Source organism: Grampus griseus, assembly GCF_964374135.1.
Source record: "Grampus griseus genome assembly, chromosome: 15".
In the NCBI taxonomy this organism is placed as follows: Eukaryota; Metazoa; Chordata; class Mammalia; order Artiodactyla; family Delphinidae; genus Grampus; species Grampus griseus.
This window is the reverse complement of record NC_139009.1, coordinates 74,867,726-74,880,907: the sequence shown is the minus strand read 5'-3', so window position 1 is coordinate 74,880,907 and position 13,182 is coordinate 74,867,726. Positions and strand designations below refer to the sequence as shown.

The 13,182-nt window shown below is 48.3% G+C and overlaps 1 protein-coding gene across 1 annotated transcript in view; it reads left to right on the top strand.

Moving 5' to 3' along the window:
* POLR1A (RNA polymerase I subunit A) overlaps window positions 1-13,182 on the top strand; it is a 76,207-nt gene that overhangs the window by 43,456 nt on the left and 19,569 nt on the right. Inside the window, exons 15-20 of the mRNA XM_082672666.1 lie at window positions 5,399-5,548; window positions 6,591-6,774; window positions 9,337-9,419; window positions 9,524-9,682; window positions 11,488-11,586; window positions 12,597-12,749. Of these exons, the coding sequence (XP_082528792.1) occupies window positions 5,399-5,548; window positions 6,591-6,774; window positions 9,337-9,419; window positions 9,524-9,682; window positions 11,488-11,586; window positions 12,597-12,749 (828 nt within the window). The remainder of the gene's footprint in view (window positions 1-5,398; window positions 5,549-6,590; window positions 6,775-9,336; window positions 9,420-9,523; window positions 9,683-11,487; window positions 11,587-12,596; window positions 12,750-13,182) is intronic.

Here is a 13,182-nt window from a genome sequence, read left to right as displayed (position 1 = left end):
GAAAAATTTCCTCTCTGTCCAATCCCATTCTTCATGTATGTGCATACTCTCATAGAGAAGAAATAAAAATGGAATCATATTATACCTACTCAGGAGAACCATGAACCATGATTAAATTTGACATTCAATTTTGAGCTTGTATTTAAGACCACTTCTTTATCCATGATATTCTGGTGCCTGAGGCATGCACTTACCTCATCCTCAGGCACGTCAACCTCAATTTTAACTGGTCTGTAAGAGAGCTTACTTTAATTGAGCCACCAGGTCCTCCAAAGGGAATCTCATTATTTCAGGCAGTTTGTATTTTTAATTTGAACCACCCTAACACACTCCAAATATAGCATGAAGTTTATTTAACTGTTTTCATGTGCTAGGTTGACAGAACCTTTCTTGTAATTGCTTTGTGACATATTTAGTTCACTTAATGATGTATCATGGGGTTCATTCTGTGTCTGTACATGTAGACTGACTTCATTCTTCTTAACCCATTCTGTGTTGTACCCAACAATATGGATATATATAATTGATTTAACTGTCTCTCTATTGGCAGACATTTAATGAGTGTCCAGTTTTTTTGTTGTGGTGATTTTTTCGTTTTGTTTTGTTTTTGGCCACGCTGAGTGGCTTGTGGGATCTTAGTTCCCTGACCAGGGATCGAATCCAGGGCCCTGGCAGTGAGAGCGCTGAGTCCTAACCTCTGGACCGCCAGGGAATTTCCTATTGGCAGACATGTAGATCGTCGCCTGGTTTTTTACTATTCTGAACAGTGCTGTGGTGGACACCCACTTATATCTATACTAGTGTACTTTTCGTTGGTATATATTTTAAATGAGTTCCTAGAATTGTGATTGCTGGCTTAAAGGGTATACACATTTCAAAACATTTTTTAAAAAGAAGTCCATTTAATTTTTAGAACATTTTTTAAAGTTCAATACAGGCTTCATATAAATAATTTAAATAATAAATAATTATAATTCTTGTAGATTTTGCCTCCCTTCACAGTTTAAAAGAATGTTGCAGGTATGATCTTTCCTCCCTAGCATAGTTTATGACCAGAAAGTAAATTATGCGCTTCTAGAATATTAGTGTAGGTAAGGACCTCGAATCATCTTGTCCGGAATCCTTGTTTTTTTAATTGAAATGTAATTCATACTTACCAGAAAAGTTACCATTTTTGGTATATAATTCAGTATATATAATATAATTCAGTGATTTTTTTTCGGTGTATTCTTTATGTTGTACAATCATCACCACTAATTCCAGAACAATTCCATAACCCCCAAAAGAAACTCAGTACCTATTGGCAGTCAGCCCTGATTCCTCCTTCCCCCATTCCCTGGTAATCACTTTCTGTCTCTGTTGATTTGCCTGTTTTGGACATTTCATATACATGGTATCATACAAGTTAGGTATGCTTTTGTGGCTTGTTACTTTTACTTAACATAATGTCTTCAAGATTCATCCATGTCATAGCATGAACAGTACCTCATTCCTTTTCATGGCTGAATAGTATTCCATTGTATGGTTATACCACATTTTGTTTATTCATTTGTCAGTTGATAAATGGAATATTTGGCTCGTTTCCACTTTTCGGCTGTTATAAATAAGGCTGCATTGAGTATTCGTGCACCAGTTTTTTATGAATGTGTACTTTCAATTCTCTTGAATATATAGCTATGAGTGAAATTTCTGGGTCATATGGTAATTCTATGTTTAACATTTTTGAGGAACTACCAAACGTTTTTCCAAAGCAGCTATACAATTTTACATTTCCACCAGCAATGTATGAAGGTTCCAATTTCTCCACATCCACACTAGCACTTATTTGTCTTTTGTTTTTTCAATGGCCATCTTAGTGGGTGCAAAGTGGTGTTTCGTTGTGGTTTTCATTTACCTTTCCCTAATGATTAAAAATATTGAGCATCTTTTCATATGCTTACTGGCCATTTATAATATCTTCTTTGAGACATGTCTATTCAAGCTCTCTGCCCATTTATTAATTGGGTTGTTCGTCTTTTTAATTGTTGAGTTCTAACAGTTCTTTATATATTGTTGCTCTTAGATCTGTATCACATATATGACACAAATATTTTGTACCATTATATGGGTTGTTTTTTCACTTTCTTGATAGTGCCCTTCAACACACAAATATTAATTTTGATGAAGTCCTATTTATTGACTTTTTCTTTTGTTGCCTGTGCTTTTGGTGTCACATCTGAGAATCTGTTGCCTAATCCAAGGGTACACAGATTTACAGCTGTGTTTCCATCTAAGAGTTTTATGGTTTTAGCCCTTACATGTAGGTCTTTGATCCATTTTGAGTTAATTTTTCTATGTGGTGTGAGGTAGGGGTCCAGCTTCATTCTTTTGCCAGTAGATAACACAGTTGTCTCGGCACCATTTGTTGACAAGACTATTCTTTCTCCATTGAATGTTCTTAGCACCCTTGTTAAAAATCAGTTAACCACAGGTGTATGGGTTTATTTTTAGACTCTCAATTCTAGTCTATTAATCAGTATGTCTATTTTTATGCCAATATCATGTCCTGATTACTGTAGCTTTGAAATAAGTTTTAAAATCTGGAAATGTGAGTCCTCCAGCTTTGTTCTTTTTCGAGATTGTTTTAGCTATTTGGGGTGCCTTGCATTTCCATATGAATTGTAGGGTCAGCTTGTCACTTGTGTAAAACTGGCAGTTGGAATTTTAATAGGGATTGCATTGATCTGTAGATCAATTTGGGGAGTGTTGCCATCTTAACAATATGAAGTCTTCCAATCCATGATGTTTCCATTTACTTAGATCTTCTTTAATTTCTTTAAATAGCATGTTATTGTTTTCCACTTACAAGTTTTGGATTTCTTTGGTTAAATTTATTCCTGAGTATTTTATTCTTCGTGAGGTTATTGTACATGGAATTGTTTTCCTAATTTCATTTTCAGACTGTTCATTGTTAATGTGTAGAAATATGGTTGATTTTTTAAAAAACATTTATTTGTTTATTTATTTATGGCTGCGTTGGGTCTTTGTTGCTGCACACAGGCTTCCTCTAGTTGCAGCGAGCGGGGGCTACTCTTCCTTGCGGTGCGCGGGCTTCTCATTGCGGTGGTTTCTCTTGTGGATTCTCATTGTGGTGGCTTCTCTTGTTGCGGAGCACGGGCTCATGGGCTTCAGTAGCTGTGGCTCGTGGGCTCTAGGCTTGTGAGCTTCAGTAGTTGTGGCGCACGGGCTTAGTTGCTCCGCGGCATGTGGGATCTTCCGGGACCAGGGCTCGAACCCATGTCCCCTGCATTGGCAGGCGGATTCTTAACCACTGCACCACCAGAGAAGCCCTACGGTTGATTTTTGAATGTTGATCTTAAATCCTTTAGCTTTGCTAAGTCATTTAGTAGCTCTAATAATTTTTTGTGGATTCCTTTGGGTTCTCTCTACATAAGGTTATGTCATCTGCAAGTAGAGGTAGTTTTCATTCTTACTCTCCAATCTGAAAGCAGCTTTATTCTTTCCATGCCTGATTGCCCTGGCTAGAACCTCTGTTGAATAGAGTGGCGGGAGCACACATTCTTTTCTTGTTCCTGATCTTAGGCAGAAAGCGTCGTCTTTGCTCGCTGAGAATGGTAGCTGTAGGGTTTTCATTGACGCCTCCCCTTTATTAGGTCGATGATGTTCCTTCCTGTTCCTAGTCTGTTGAGTGTTTTTATCATGAAAGGGTATTGAGATTGTGAAATGCTTTTACTGCCCCCTTGATTTTACAGATAAGGTGGCAGGTCACATCTCCCTGTCCTTAGATGGTTGGATACATATGTTACCTTTCTCTCAGACTTTCCATCCTGACTGTGCCCAGCTGGCGGTCCCAACTGGGCATGTGACACTGCGGTTGAAGTGCAGCTTGTGGTCAGCATCCCAGGGAAGTCACCCTCCTGCCTTTACTCCTCACCCCCTCTCCTGGCGGTGCCAGCCTTGTGAAGCACGGGGGCCATGACCTTCCTGGTCATTTTCTGAGGGATAACAAGGGCTGTTGTCTGCTTTCTTTCACGATGCTGTTGCCAGCTGTCGCTGGTTCCCGGAGCCCATGCGTGAAAAGACAGCTGCTCCCGTAGCTGCCCCGACGCCACTGTGCACATATAGATACTTCCTTGTAGGGCACAGGCACACAGAGAGCCGTTGATGCCAGCCGGCGGCTCCCAGCCCCTCCGCAGCCCTGGGCCTGTCTGACGGGTCTGCCTGCCCCCAGCCTGCCGTGTCTTTGGGAATGCGTGCCCTTGGCCTCTGTGGAGCTGACCCGTGGTCATCCCCAGGAACGGCTGCCCCCATGTGGCTTCTCTGTGGAGCAGCTGTTTGTGAAATCGCCTCTCTCGGCCTCCTGCTGGCAGTCGTGTATTGAGTGGACGGCCATACCGATGGGCCCAATTGGGCAGAGGAAGGACTCCCCGGCCTTTCAGTAGCCATGATTAGTCCCAGTCAAATAAATGTATTTCTGGTATTAGCTACGTAGAAGTGAATTGTGTGGGAGCCATGGGGTGGCCCAGCAGTCACATCACCAGCGCGCCCTGTGACAGACCTCACGCAGAGACAGCGTCCCACGTGCTCCCCACTCAGGACGCCTTAATAACTGCTTCCAAAGTGCCAATCCTTCTTGTCAGTGTCACTTGGGAGGCTTATTCTTTGCAGCATTTATTTAGCTTCAAAGTCGAGACCAGGAATGTATTTGGAACAGGTGATCCTGCTAAAAGTTATATCCGAGCACGTCGCTCCTTTGATCGAAACTTTCCGATTACCTTTCCTTCTCACTCAAACGAAAAGCCTTCTGCCCAAAACGCATGCTCTGACCTCTGCAGGGCCTGAAAATGAGAGAAGGATGCCTCTGACGGGGTTCTTGGACCTTTGCCTCAGTCCTGGGGCTCACGTGTCAGAGCTGCCTTTCCCTGGCAGAGGGCGGTGTTACGAGCCCCACCATCTCTCTCAACCCTGCTGTCTGTTTTCCTTTTTTTTGTTTTTGTTTTTAACCACATACAAATTTAAATCTTTCTCTACTGTGATCCCACAGCAGTTTATTTTCCTTTTCTTCCTTTGGTCTATTCAGGAAGTTGATTTCAAGTCTAGGGGATTCTTCACTCTAAGAAGAAGTGAAGTTCTTAGTGGTATGTGTTTGTTTCCAGTCCTAAACTCCCTCCCTCCTAAGTCATGTAAGCAGAAAAGTAAAAACTGAGATCTTGTCCCACAGACAAGAAACTGTCCCTTTTTTGTTGGTGGTGTTTTTTTGTTTGTTGTTTTCTGCTTCACCTGCAGCTCATCAGAATGGAGCTGTCTGCCTTTCAGGATGAAGAGGGACAGGGGGCCCTAAAAGGGAACGTCTCAGCTTTTCTTCCCTCCATCAGCTTTGTCTTCTTTTTCTTTCCAGGTTGTGTCCACGCTGCTCATCAACATAATCCCAGAGGATCACGTCCCACTGAACTTGTCAGGAAAGGCGAAGATTGGCGGGAAGGCCTGGGTGAAGGAGTCTCCTCGGCCCGTTCCCGGCTTTAACCCCGACTCCATGTGCGAGTCCCAGGTATGGCTGCCCAGCTGTGTGGGTTGGAGACTTCCAGTCCTGGGTTTAGGCAGCTTGATTTAAAATCAAGACAGAGAAATGGAGGCACGTGCACAGAAAGAGGAGTCGTGCCTGAAGGGAAGAAGTTGTACCCAAACTGTGTCGACTTCGGTTTTGGAAAGAGTAAGAGTTGACCATTAGCGTTTGACTCTCAGTATAAAACTCATAACCAGCATGGAAAGGCTTCTCTGGCAGAAGGCCTCTGAACTTGACTCAGCAAAGCTTGGAAATGCAGACCCTGTGTTTTCCCCTGAGACCCCTGAGAGGCTGAAGATCATTATGCTGCTGTGAGGTTTCACACCTCCCAGCTCTGTGCTCAGGAACCAGGCCTTGGGGGCAGCCCCAGGGCAGCCAGACCCGGGGGGCACGGTGCTGCTGCAGGAGAGCGACACACTAAAGACTGCCAAGGCCTCTGTGTGCTCTTGGTGGGGGAGTATCCCCACGGCCCCAGCTCACAAGTGCTTTGTCACAGGGTCTAACACACATCGCATTTGGAACCCAAGCTGCCCCTCTTCTTTCCCTTCCTAGATTATATACTTAATGTGTGTGGCACCGTGCAACTAGAAGTCCTTCCTTGAATTAGCTGCTAATGCTTGAAACCAACTTTATGGAAGTACAAATTCAGGTCTTAAATGATATCAAAAAGGTTGTGTTTTTCTTATTACCAGGGTACAAGGAAGGAAGTACCTAGGCCAAGGTCACGGTTATGAAGTTTAGACGCTAGGTTTTCTCATTTCCAGTCACAAGGTTTTTGTCAAGGATCCTTGACTTCAAGTCAGTACGGATGGGTGGAGGGAGCACGGGGCATAAGAACACACTGAAATATCTGTGTGTGTGTGTGTGTGTGTGTGTGTGTGTGTGTGTGTGTGTGTGTAGTCTTCTTTGCATCAAGGGCTTGAGGCAGGTTACAATAAGGTTAACAAGACACGAGATGGGGTGGGGTTGGGGGCCTCACACAGGAGGCGCTGCCTCCAAGCCAGCGTTGGTGGCCGTCCCTCTGCAGGTGATCATCAGGGAAGGGGAGCTGCTCTGCGGGGTGCTGGACAAGGCACATTACGGGAGCTCCGCCTACGGCCTGGTCCACTGCTGCTACGAGATCTATGGCGGGGAGACCAGCGGCAAGGTTCTCACCTGCCTGGCCCGCCTCTTCACCGCCTACCTGCAGCTCTACAGAGGCTTCACTTTGGGTGAGTGTGGGCAGGTGGCCCTGGGGCCCCCTCCCCTGGCCAGCACGCACACCAGCATGTCTCCCCGGCTCTCCTGGCAGCCTCCAGGGGAACAGCCGGGCTCCTTCGACAAAGGCATCCTCACTTGGCCACCAGCCACACTTCACAGCCTTGCTCCTTCTCAGTGCTTCCCCTGCCCCCCAAACCCATGTTTCTTCACATAGCACAGAATGACACCCCCCTGTACCCTCATCTCTATTTCCATTCTGTCCCTTTCTCAACCCCACCCTTTCTGGTTTTCGGTCCCTGAGACCGATGTTTTCACACTCACACTCACCTCCATTCTCTCTTGCAAGTGCCCTTCCAGAATCCTCCAGTGCAGAATCCTCCGCACTCCATCTAGGGCCCTCCCTGTTGTCAGAGCTGCCTACACCTCCCGACGCAGCAGGTGAGGTTGGAAACACCACGTTGGGGCAGACCTGTCAGGTGATCCTAAGATAGGAAGAGGAACTCTCTGGTTTCCTCCCTGGAAATGAGAGCCCGCTGTTCAGGAAGTTGGCTTTGTAAAGAAAACACGTGTGCAGATACCTTCTGTGCCCCGAGCTCATTCAGGGCAGCGTGTCTCCAGGTGCGCAGAGCGGAGTCCGAGCCCTCCGGCAGTTTCCTGTGAGGAGTGGGTGACGGGCTGCGTGCTGAACAGGAGCCCCAGTGAGCGTGGGAATCGTCCAGCCGACAAGACCAGCAGCGGTGGGACTGAGACCCCGTGTCCGTGTAGACGTGGGGCCGGTGGGCCTGCCGCAGCTGGAGTTGGCTCATTGGCCTGCAGCGGGGCCTGTGTAATTGTATAATTTATATTAATCGTGGACAAGTCAAAATAATGTAGTACAGGTGTGAAAATAATTTAAAATCACCCAGCATTCAACTGCCAGGGATAACCACCAATGTCGATTTGATGTGTGTCTTTCTAGACTTGCCAAGTGCAAACACATTCAGAAAAAAGGGGATCCTACACGACCTAGTGTTTTGTAATCTGCTCCCCTCCCTCCAGGTGCAGATGTGTTTTTTTTGTTTTTTTTTTTGCGGTATGCGGGCTTCTCACTGTTGTGGCCTCTCCCGTTGCGGAGCACAGGCTCCGGACGCGCAGGCTCAGCGGCCATGGCTCTCGGGCCCAGCCGCTCCACAGCACGTGGGATCTTCCTGGACCGGGTCACAAACCTGTGTCCCCTGCATCGGCAGGCAGACTCTCAACCACTGTGCCACCAGGGAAGCCCGCAGATGTGTTTTATAAATGTCCTCTTGGGTGAGCAAATATAAACCGACATCCTCAGGTCTGCGGCTACAGACTCTTCTACTTGTGTAGATGTACCGTAGCTTATTTAACCAGTTCCTGTTATTAGACGTTTAAGCTCTTTCCTGGTTGTCACGATATTGCTGGGATGAACACCCTTGAGCAAATATCTTTCAAAGCGAAAAGTAGAGGAAGATCCCACGCCCAGACAGTGACGAGGATCAAACCTAACAGGCAGCTCTGCTCAGCACATGGTACGAGGAGAAGTTGGCCAAGGTGCAAAGACCATCTGGTGCCGAGAGACTGGGAGGGCGCAGGGCCAAGCTGGGCGTCGAGCTCGGAGGGGAGGCCGGGCTAGCCGTGGTGCCTTCTAGCCCTCGCAGCCGGAGGCCGCTGGAGGGACGGCAAGGCGGTCTGGAGCTGACCCCATGGAAGGGCCCACTTTCATGGTTGTGGCTTCCTCGCAGAGGGACAGTTTCTTTCCCCTCCTGCTCACACAAGTTCTTTAAAGGCTCTCAAGCTTCCAGGACTTTGCATGTGGGAGTCCCAGCCACCTTAGCCCCGCTTTGGAACAGTGCAGCCTTTGTCTCCCTTCCCACTCAGACCTTGGCCGAGGGACTTTGGAGTCCAGTAGCTCTCAGATGTAGACGGAAAGTAGTTCATTGAAAGAGAAAGTGGGAAGACTTCTTGCCCAAGGTGAGGAATTCCTCAGCCCTTTGAAGCCAGAAGGACAGGCTTAACTGAAGTGACCCAGGCTTTCCTCCTTCCAGTGCAATGACGGGGACCCTGCGGTGGTGGTCCCTGTCCCCCAGGCTCGAGCATGTGTGTGTGTGTGCCTGCACACGCGTTCTCACAACCACATAGGCTGGGCCCTACGCAGTGTGACTCCTGGGAGTCAAAACTAGGATGTCCTCTCCCTCCCTCTCTTCTTTCCTCAAACTCAGTTTTTCACCCAAAACGTCATCTTCACTTCTAGCCCATCCATCCAACATGTTTTTATTGAATGGAGGGAGTATAGCTGGTGGCTAAGGCACAAGTTTGGGACGTGGGCTTGGGTTTACTCTCTGCCACTGTAACTCTGGGCTCAAGTTCGAGCCTTAAGTTTTGTCCTTTGTAAAATGGTAAGCCCGTAAGAGATGGTAGCAGTCTCTTAATGGTGATATGAATGTCACCATCATTGTCCAAGTGTTTCCTGCATGCGTGGCACCATGCTCCATGCCCTGACCTCACCAAGTTCACAGCCTGGTGAGAAGTCAGGCCCGGTCGCATCCAGGCTTGTCTGTTTCACTTCACAGGCGTGGAAGACATTCTGGTCAAGCCGAAGGCAGATGTCAGGAGACACAGGATCATTGAGGAGTCCACCCACTGTGGGCCCCGGGTGAGGAGGGCCTGGGTGGCTACTGCCTGCCGCAGAGGGTTGGCTGGGCTCCACACCCTCCTCACTTGGCTGCAGCCCTCGATGTTGTCCTTTTCTCATTCTAGGCTGTCAGGGCTGCGTTAAACCTTCCAGAAGTGGCATCGTGTGATGAGGTCCGAGGGAAGTGGCAGGATGCCCATCTGGGCAAAGACCAGAGGGATTTTAACATGATTGATCTGAAGTTCAAGGAGGAAGTGAATCATTACAGCAATGAAATTAACAAGGTTAGTCCAGCAGTGTGTGCACTTACCACCACCATTTTGAATGCTGGTGTTTTAAAAAATTACATTTTGATTCTCGCTCTGGGCTCTTTGGAGCAATTTGGCTGTTTAATAGCTGACTAGGTGAGACGTGAGGTGGGGCGAGTAGAATTGATCGTTTTGAAAAGCCAAGGGCTTCATTCCCTCACCCCGTTGGGGTCTGGAAAGGTCTTTGACGAATGCTGAGAAAGAAGACATTGCACTATTTTTCTTTTTTCCTTTTTTTTTTTTTGACCACGCACAGCTTGTAGGATCTCAGTTACCCGACCAGGGATTGAACCCAGGTCCTTGGCAGTGAAAACACCGAGTCCTAACTACTGGACCACCAGGGAATTCCCCACTATTTTTCATTTTAAATGTTTGTATTTTGGGGTAACTGCATTAAAGGGGACGGAAGGAAATCTTTCCCAGGGGCCACTGCAGGGTGGAGGGGCAGAATGAAGGATCAAAACCACCAGTGCTGCTTATATGGGGGACCCAGGGGTGAAGGCCTGGGTTCGCATCCTGGCTCTGCCGTGGACTTGCTGTGAGATCTCGGGCCTTGTGTGACGTGAGCGGTCTGAGCCAGGTGTCCTCCCCCAGGGGGTTGGGGATGGGAAGAGCACCTGCCTCGTGGGCTTGCAGGGAGGATTTAGGAGCTAATCTGCACAGTGCCCTGGGTGAGGTGAGCGCCCTGCCAGTCCTCCAGAGCCCCTTCCTGCGCAGCTGAGAAAGGAGAGGGACGTCCCCGCACAAGCCAGGCTGGCAGACCCCGTTCTCTCGCCTTCTCAGCCCAGAGCTGGGGCTCCCAGTCCTGCGGCTTGAAGGAGCCCACCTGGCCCTCATCCTGCCTCCTGGGCCTTGAGGCCCCACCTGAGGAGGAGGGAGGGAGGCGTGGCCAGTGCCCAGCAGAAGTCAGTGTTTGCTCGTGGAGTCCTCTGACTGGCTGTCAGCATCCCCTCAGCGGCCAAGAATGCAGACCTTTTGGTTCAGTTCCGTCCTTGAGAGTCGTGGTTCAGAGGAGCCCTCCAGTACCGCGTGAAAACAAGGAGGCTCAGCTTCCAGGGCTGACTGGGGACGCTGCAGGTGGGGCGTTGTCTCAGAAGCATCTTAGGATTATCTCTTGTTCCTCCATCTCTTTCCACCCACTCTGCCTCTCCTGTGTGGGGCTGGGTCTCTGCAACCCTAGGCAGAAGCTTAGATAGACTCAGAGCTCCCCCCACCTCAGCATCTCCCTGGTCCCCCTGGGGGCTTTGCTAGCTTCCGCTGGCCCAGGAGCCAAGGTGAGCCTCCTGCTTGGTATTTGGGCAGCATGTTGGGAAACGTGAATGTGACACAGACATTGGTCATCATTGCTACTGTCCAGGGCCAGGCCATGCTCTGCTGGACAGGTTCCCAAGGGCACCACCTTAGGTTTTATTTTTAACCAGCTGCTTTTCAGAATCACGAACTGGAGATGCTGGCCCCTCTGCATCTCCTTTCCGGCTTCCTGGCAGAGGTGTCAAGAGAACGCAGCACCCTGGGCCATCCTCTTTTTTTTAGTTGTTATTGGAGTGTAGTTGATTTAAAATGCTGTGTAAGTTTCTGCTGTACTGGGCCATCCTGTAGACTTCTCTCCAGGGCTTCTAGCCAAAGGGTTGATGCCGGGTGAGACTTCTTACCTCGCGTGGGACCTGGCGCTTCTCTCTAGATAAATAGTCTGTGTTGGCTTCTGCATCCTGGATTTACCTTCTGAACCTGGGATTCCCAAGAGGGTGAGTCACTGACCAGTGCGTGTGTTCCATCTGCAGGCATGCATGCCTTTCGGCCTGCACAGACAGTTCCCAGAGAACAACTTGCAGATGATGGTGCAGTCTGGAGCCAAAGGTTCAACTGTGAATACCATGCAGGTGTGAGCCGAGGCGGGTGCTGGCTGGTTTGCAGAGGGGTGGGGTAGTTGCAGGAGGCACTTTTCAGATTTGTTTCTATTTTTGAAAGGATCCACATTCCATTCGAAATGTGGCAAGTACTGAAAAATACAAAAGTATGTCGAAATCAGTGCAGGCGCTAACCACTGTTAAGTGTTATAGACAGATACCGACACAAGTATCCAGATACTGACGTGTACCAAACAGATCCATGTTGTAAACTTACACACTGTATTATTATACATAGTCACATTATATATAAACACGGTGTGTGTGTATTTATAATCTTAGCTGAGATCCTGAAATGTTGCACGATCTGCGCTTTTCATTCAGTGTTACATTATAGGCATTGTCCTAGAGGCTTCTTAACCTTTAATTTTTGGCTCGTTATGGGGGACCAATTACTGCAGTGCTATCACAGCATTTTCACAAATTTTAGCAACTTTTAAAAAATATCTTGATGACCTTGAGAGGGTCTCAAGGACCATCTCATTATCTGGTGAGTAGAGAGCAACAGGAATGGGCTTAAAAGGCTGGAGGCCATCGGGAAGCCCTTGCGACTAAATAAAATCCAGACCTGCTGCTCTTCTCCCCCCAAGAACATTAATAGGCAGTTTTATTCTCTTTTGACCTGAGAATGTTAAAGATCACAGTTAAACTACTTTTTCTGCTAGTCTCAGTTTCCCCGTTAGGACCTGGGGGTCCTGTCCAAGTATAACACGCGATGCTTCTGAAACATGGCTGCCTTTACAAACACCGTCCGTTTCAACTGAGTCCAAATGCGAAAATTGCCGTCATGGAAAGGAAGACATAGTTATCTTCCTGGAAGGTCAGCTTTCTGGGCTCGTTTAGCAATCTAGGCTGGCCTTCAGGAGCTTGGATCCCATGCAGTGTTTCTGGAAGAGCAGGCCCCCCCCCATCCCCTGCTGGGACGGAGCATCATTTAACGAGCATGTGGGTCTTCAGCTGCCTTTGGGTTTCCTTTCTCCCAGATCTCGTGCCTGCTGGGCCAGATCGAACTGGAAGGCCGGAGACCCCCGCTGATGGCATCTGGCAAGTCACTGCCCTGCTTCGAGCCGTATGAGTTCACCCCCAGGGCTGGCGGCTTCGTCACTGGCAGATTCCTCACCGGCATCAAGCCTCCTGTATGTAGTTTGGGTTTTCCTTTGGGCTGTTCTCCTCATCTCTTAAGCTCAACAGTAAGAGGCCTGTGACTTTCACCAGCAGCTTTAAGCAAAGACAGCCAAGTAATAAGTGCTAGGCTATCCCTGCTTACCCACTAGACCCTGGGGCCTGCAAGGACCAAGAGGACGCAGCCATGTCGTGTTCACCATCATAATGCCAGAGCCCAGCACGGTGCCTAGCGCATTGTGGGTGCTCGGGAGGGATTGCTGATGAATAGGAAGATGAATAAGACCAATCCCAGCTCTGCCTCTTCCTGCTCTGCGCCCTTTCTCCACCGGTTCTTCCCTGCATCTGAGGGCAGCTGGGGACGGCGAGGCCCCTCACCAGGGTGCTCTCTGTGGCCAAAAGGAGCATCACAGAGACTTATTTCACAAAGCTTCCCTAAGAGAACCT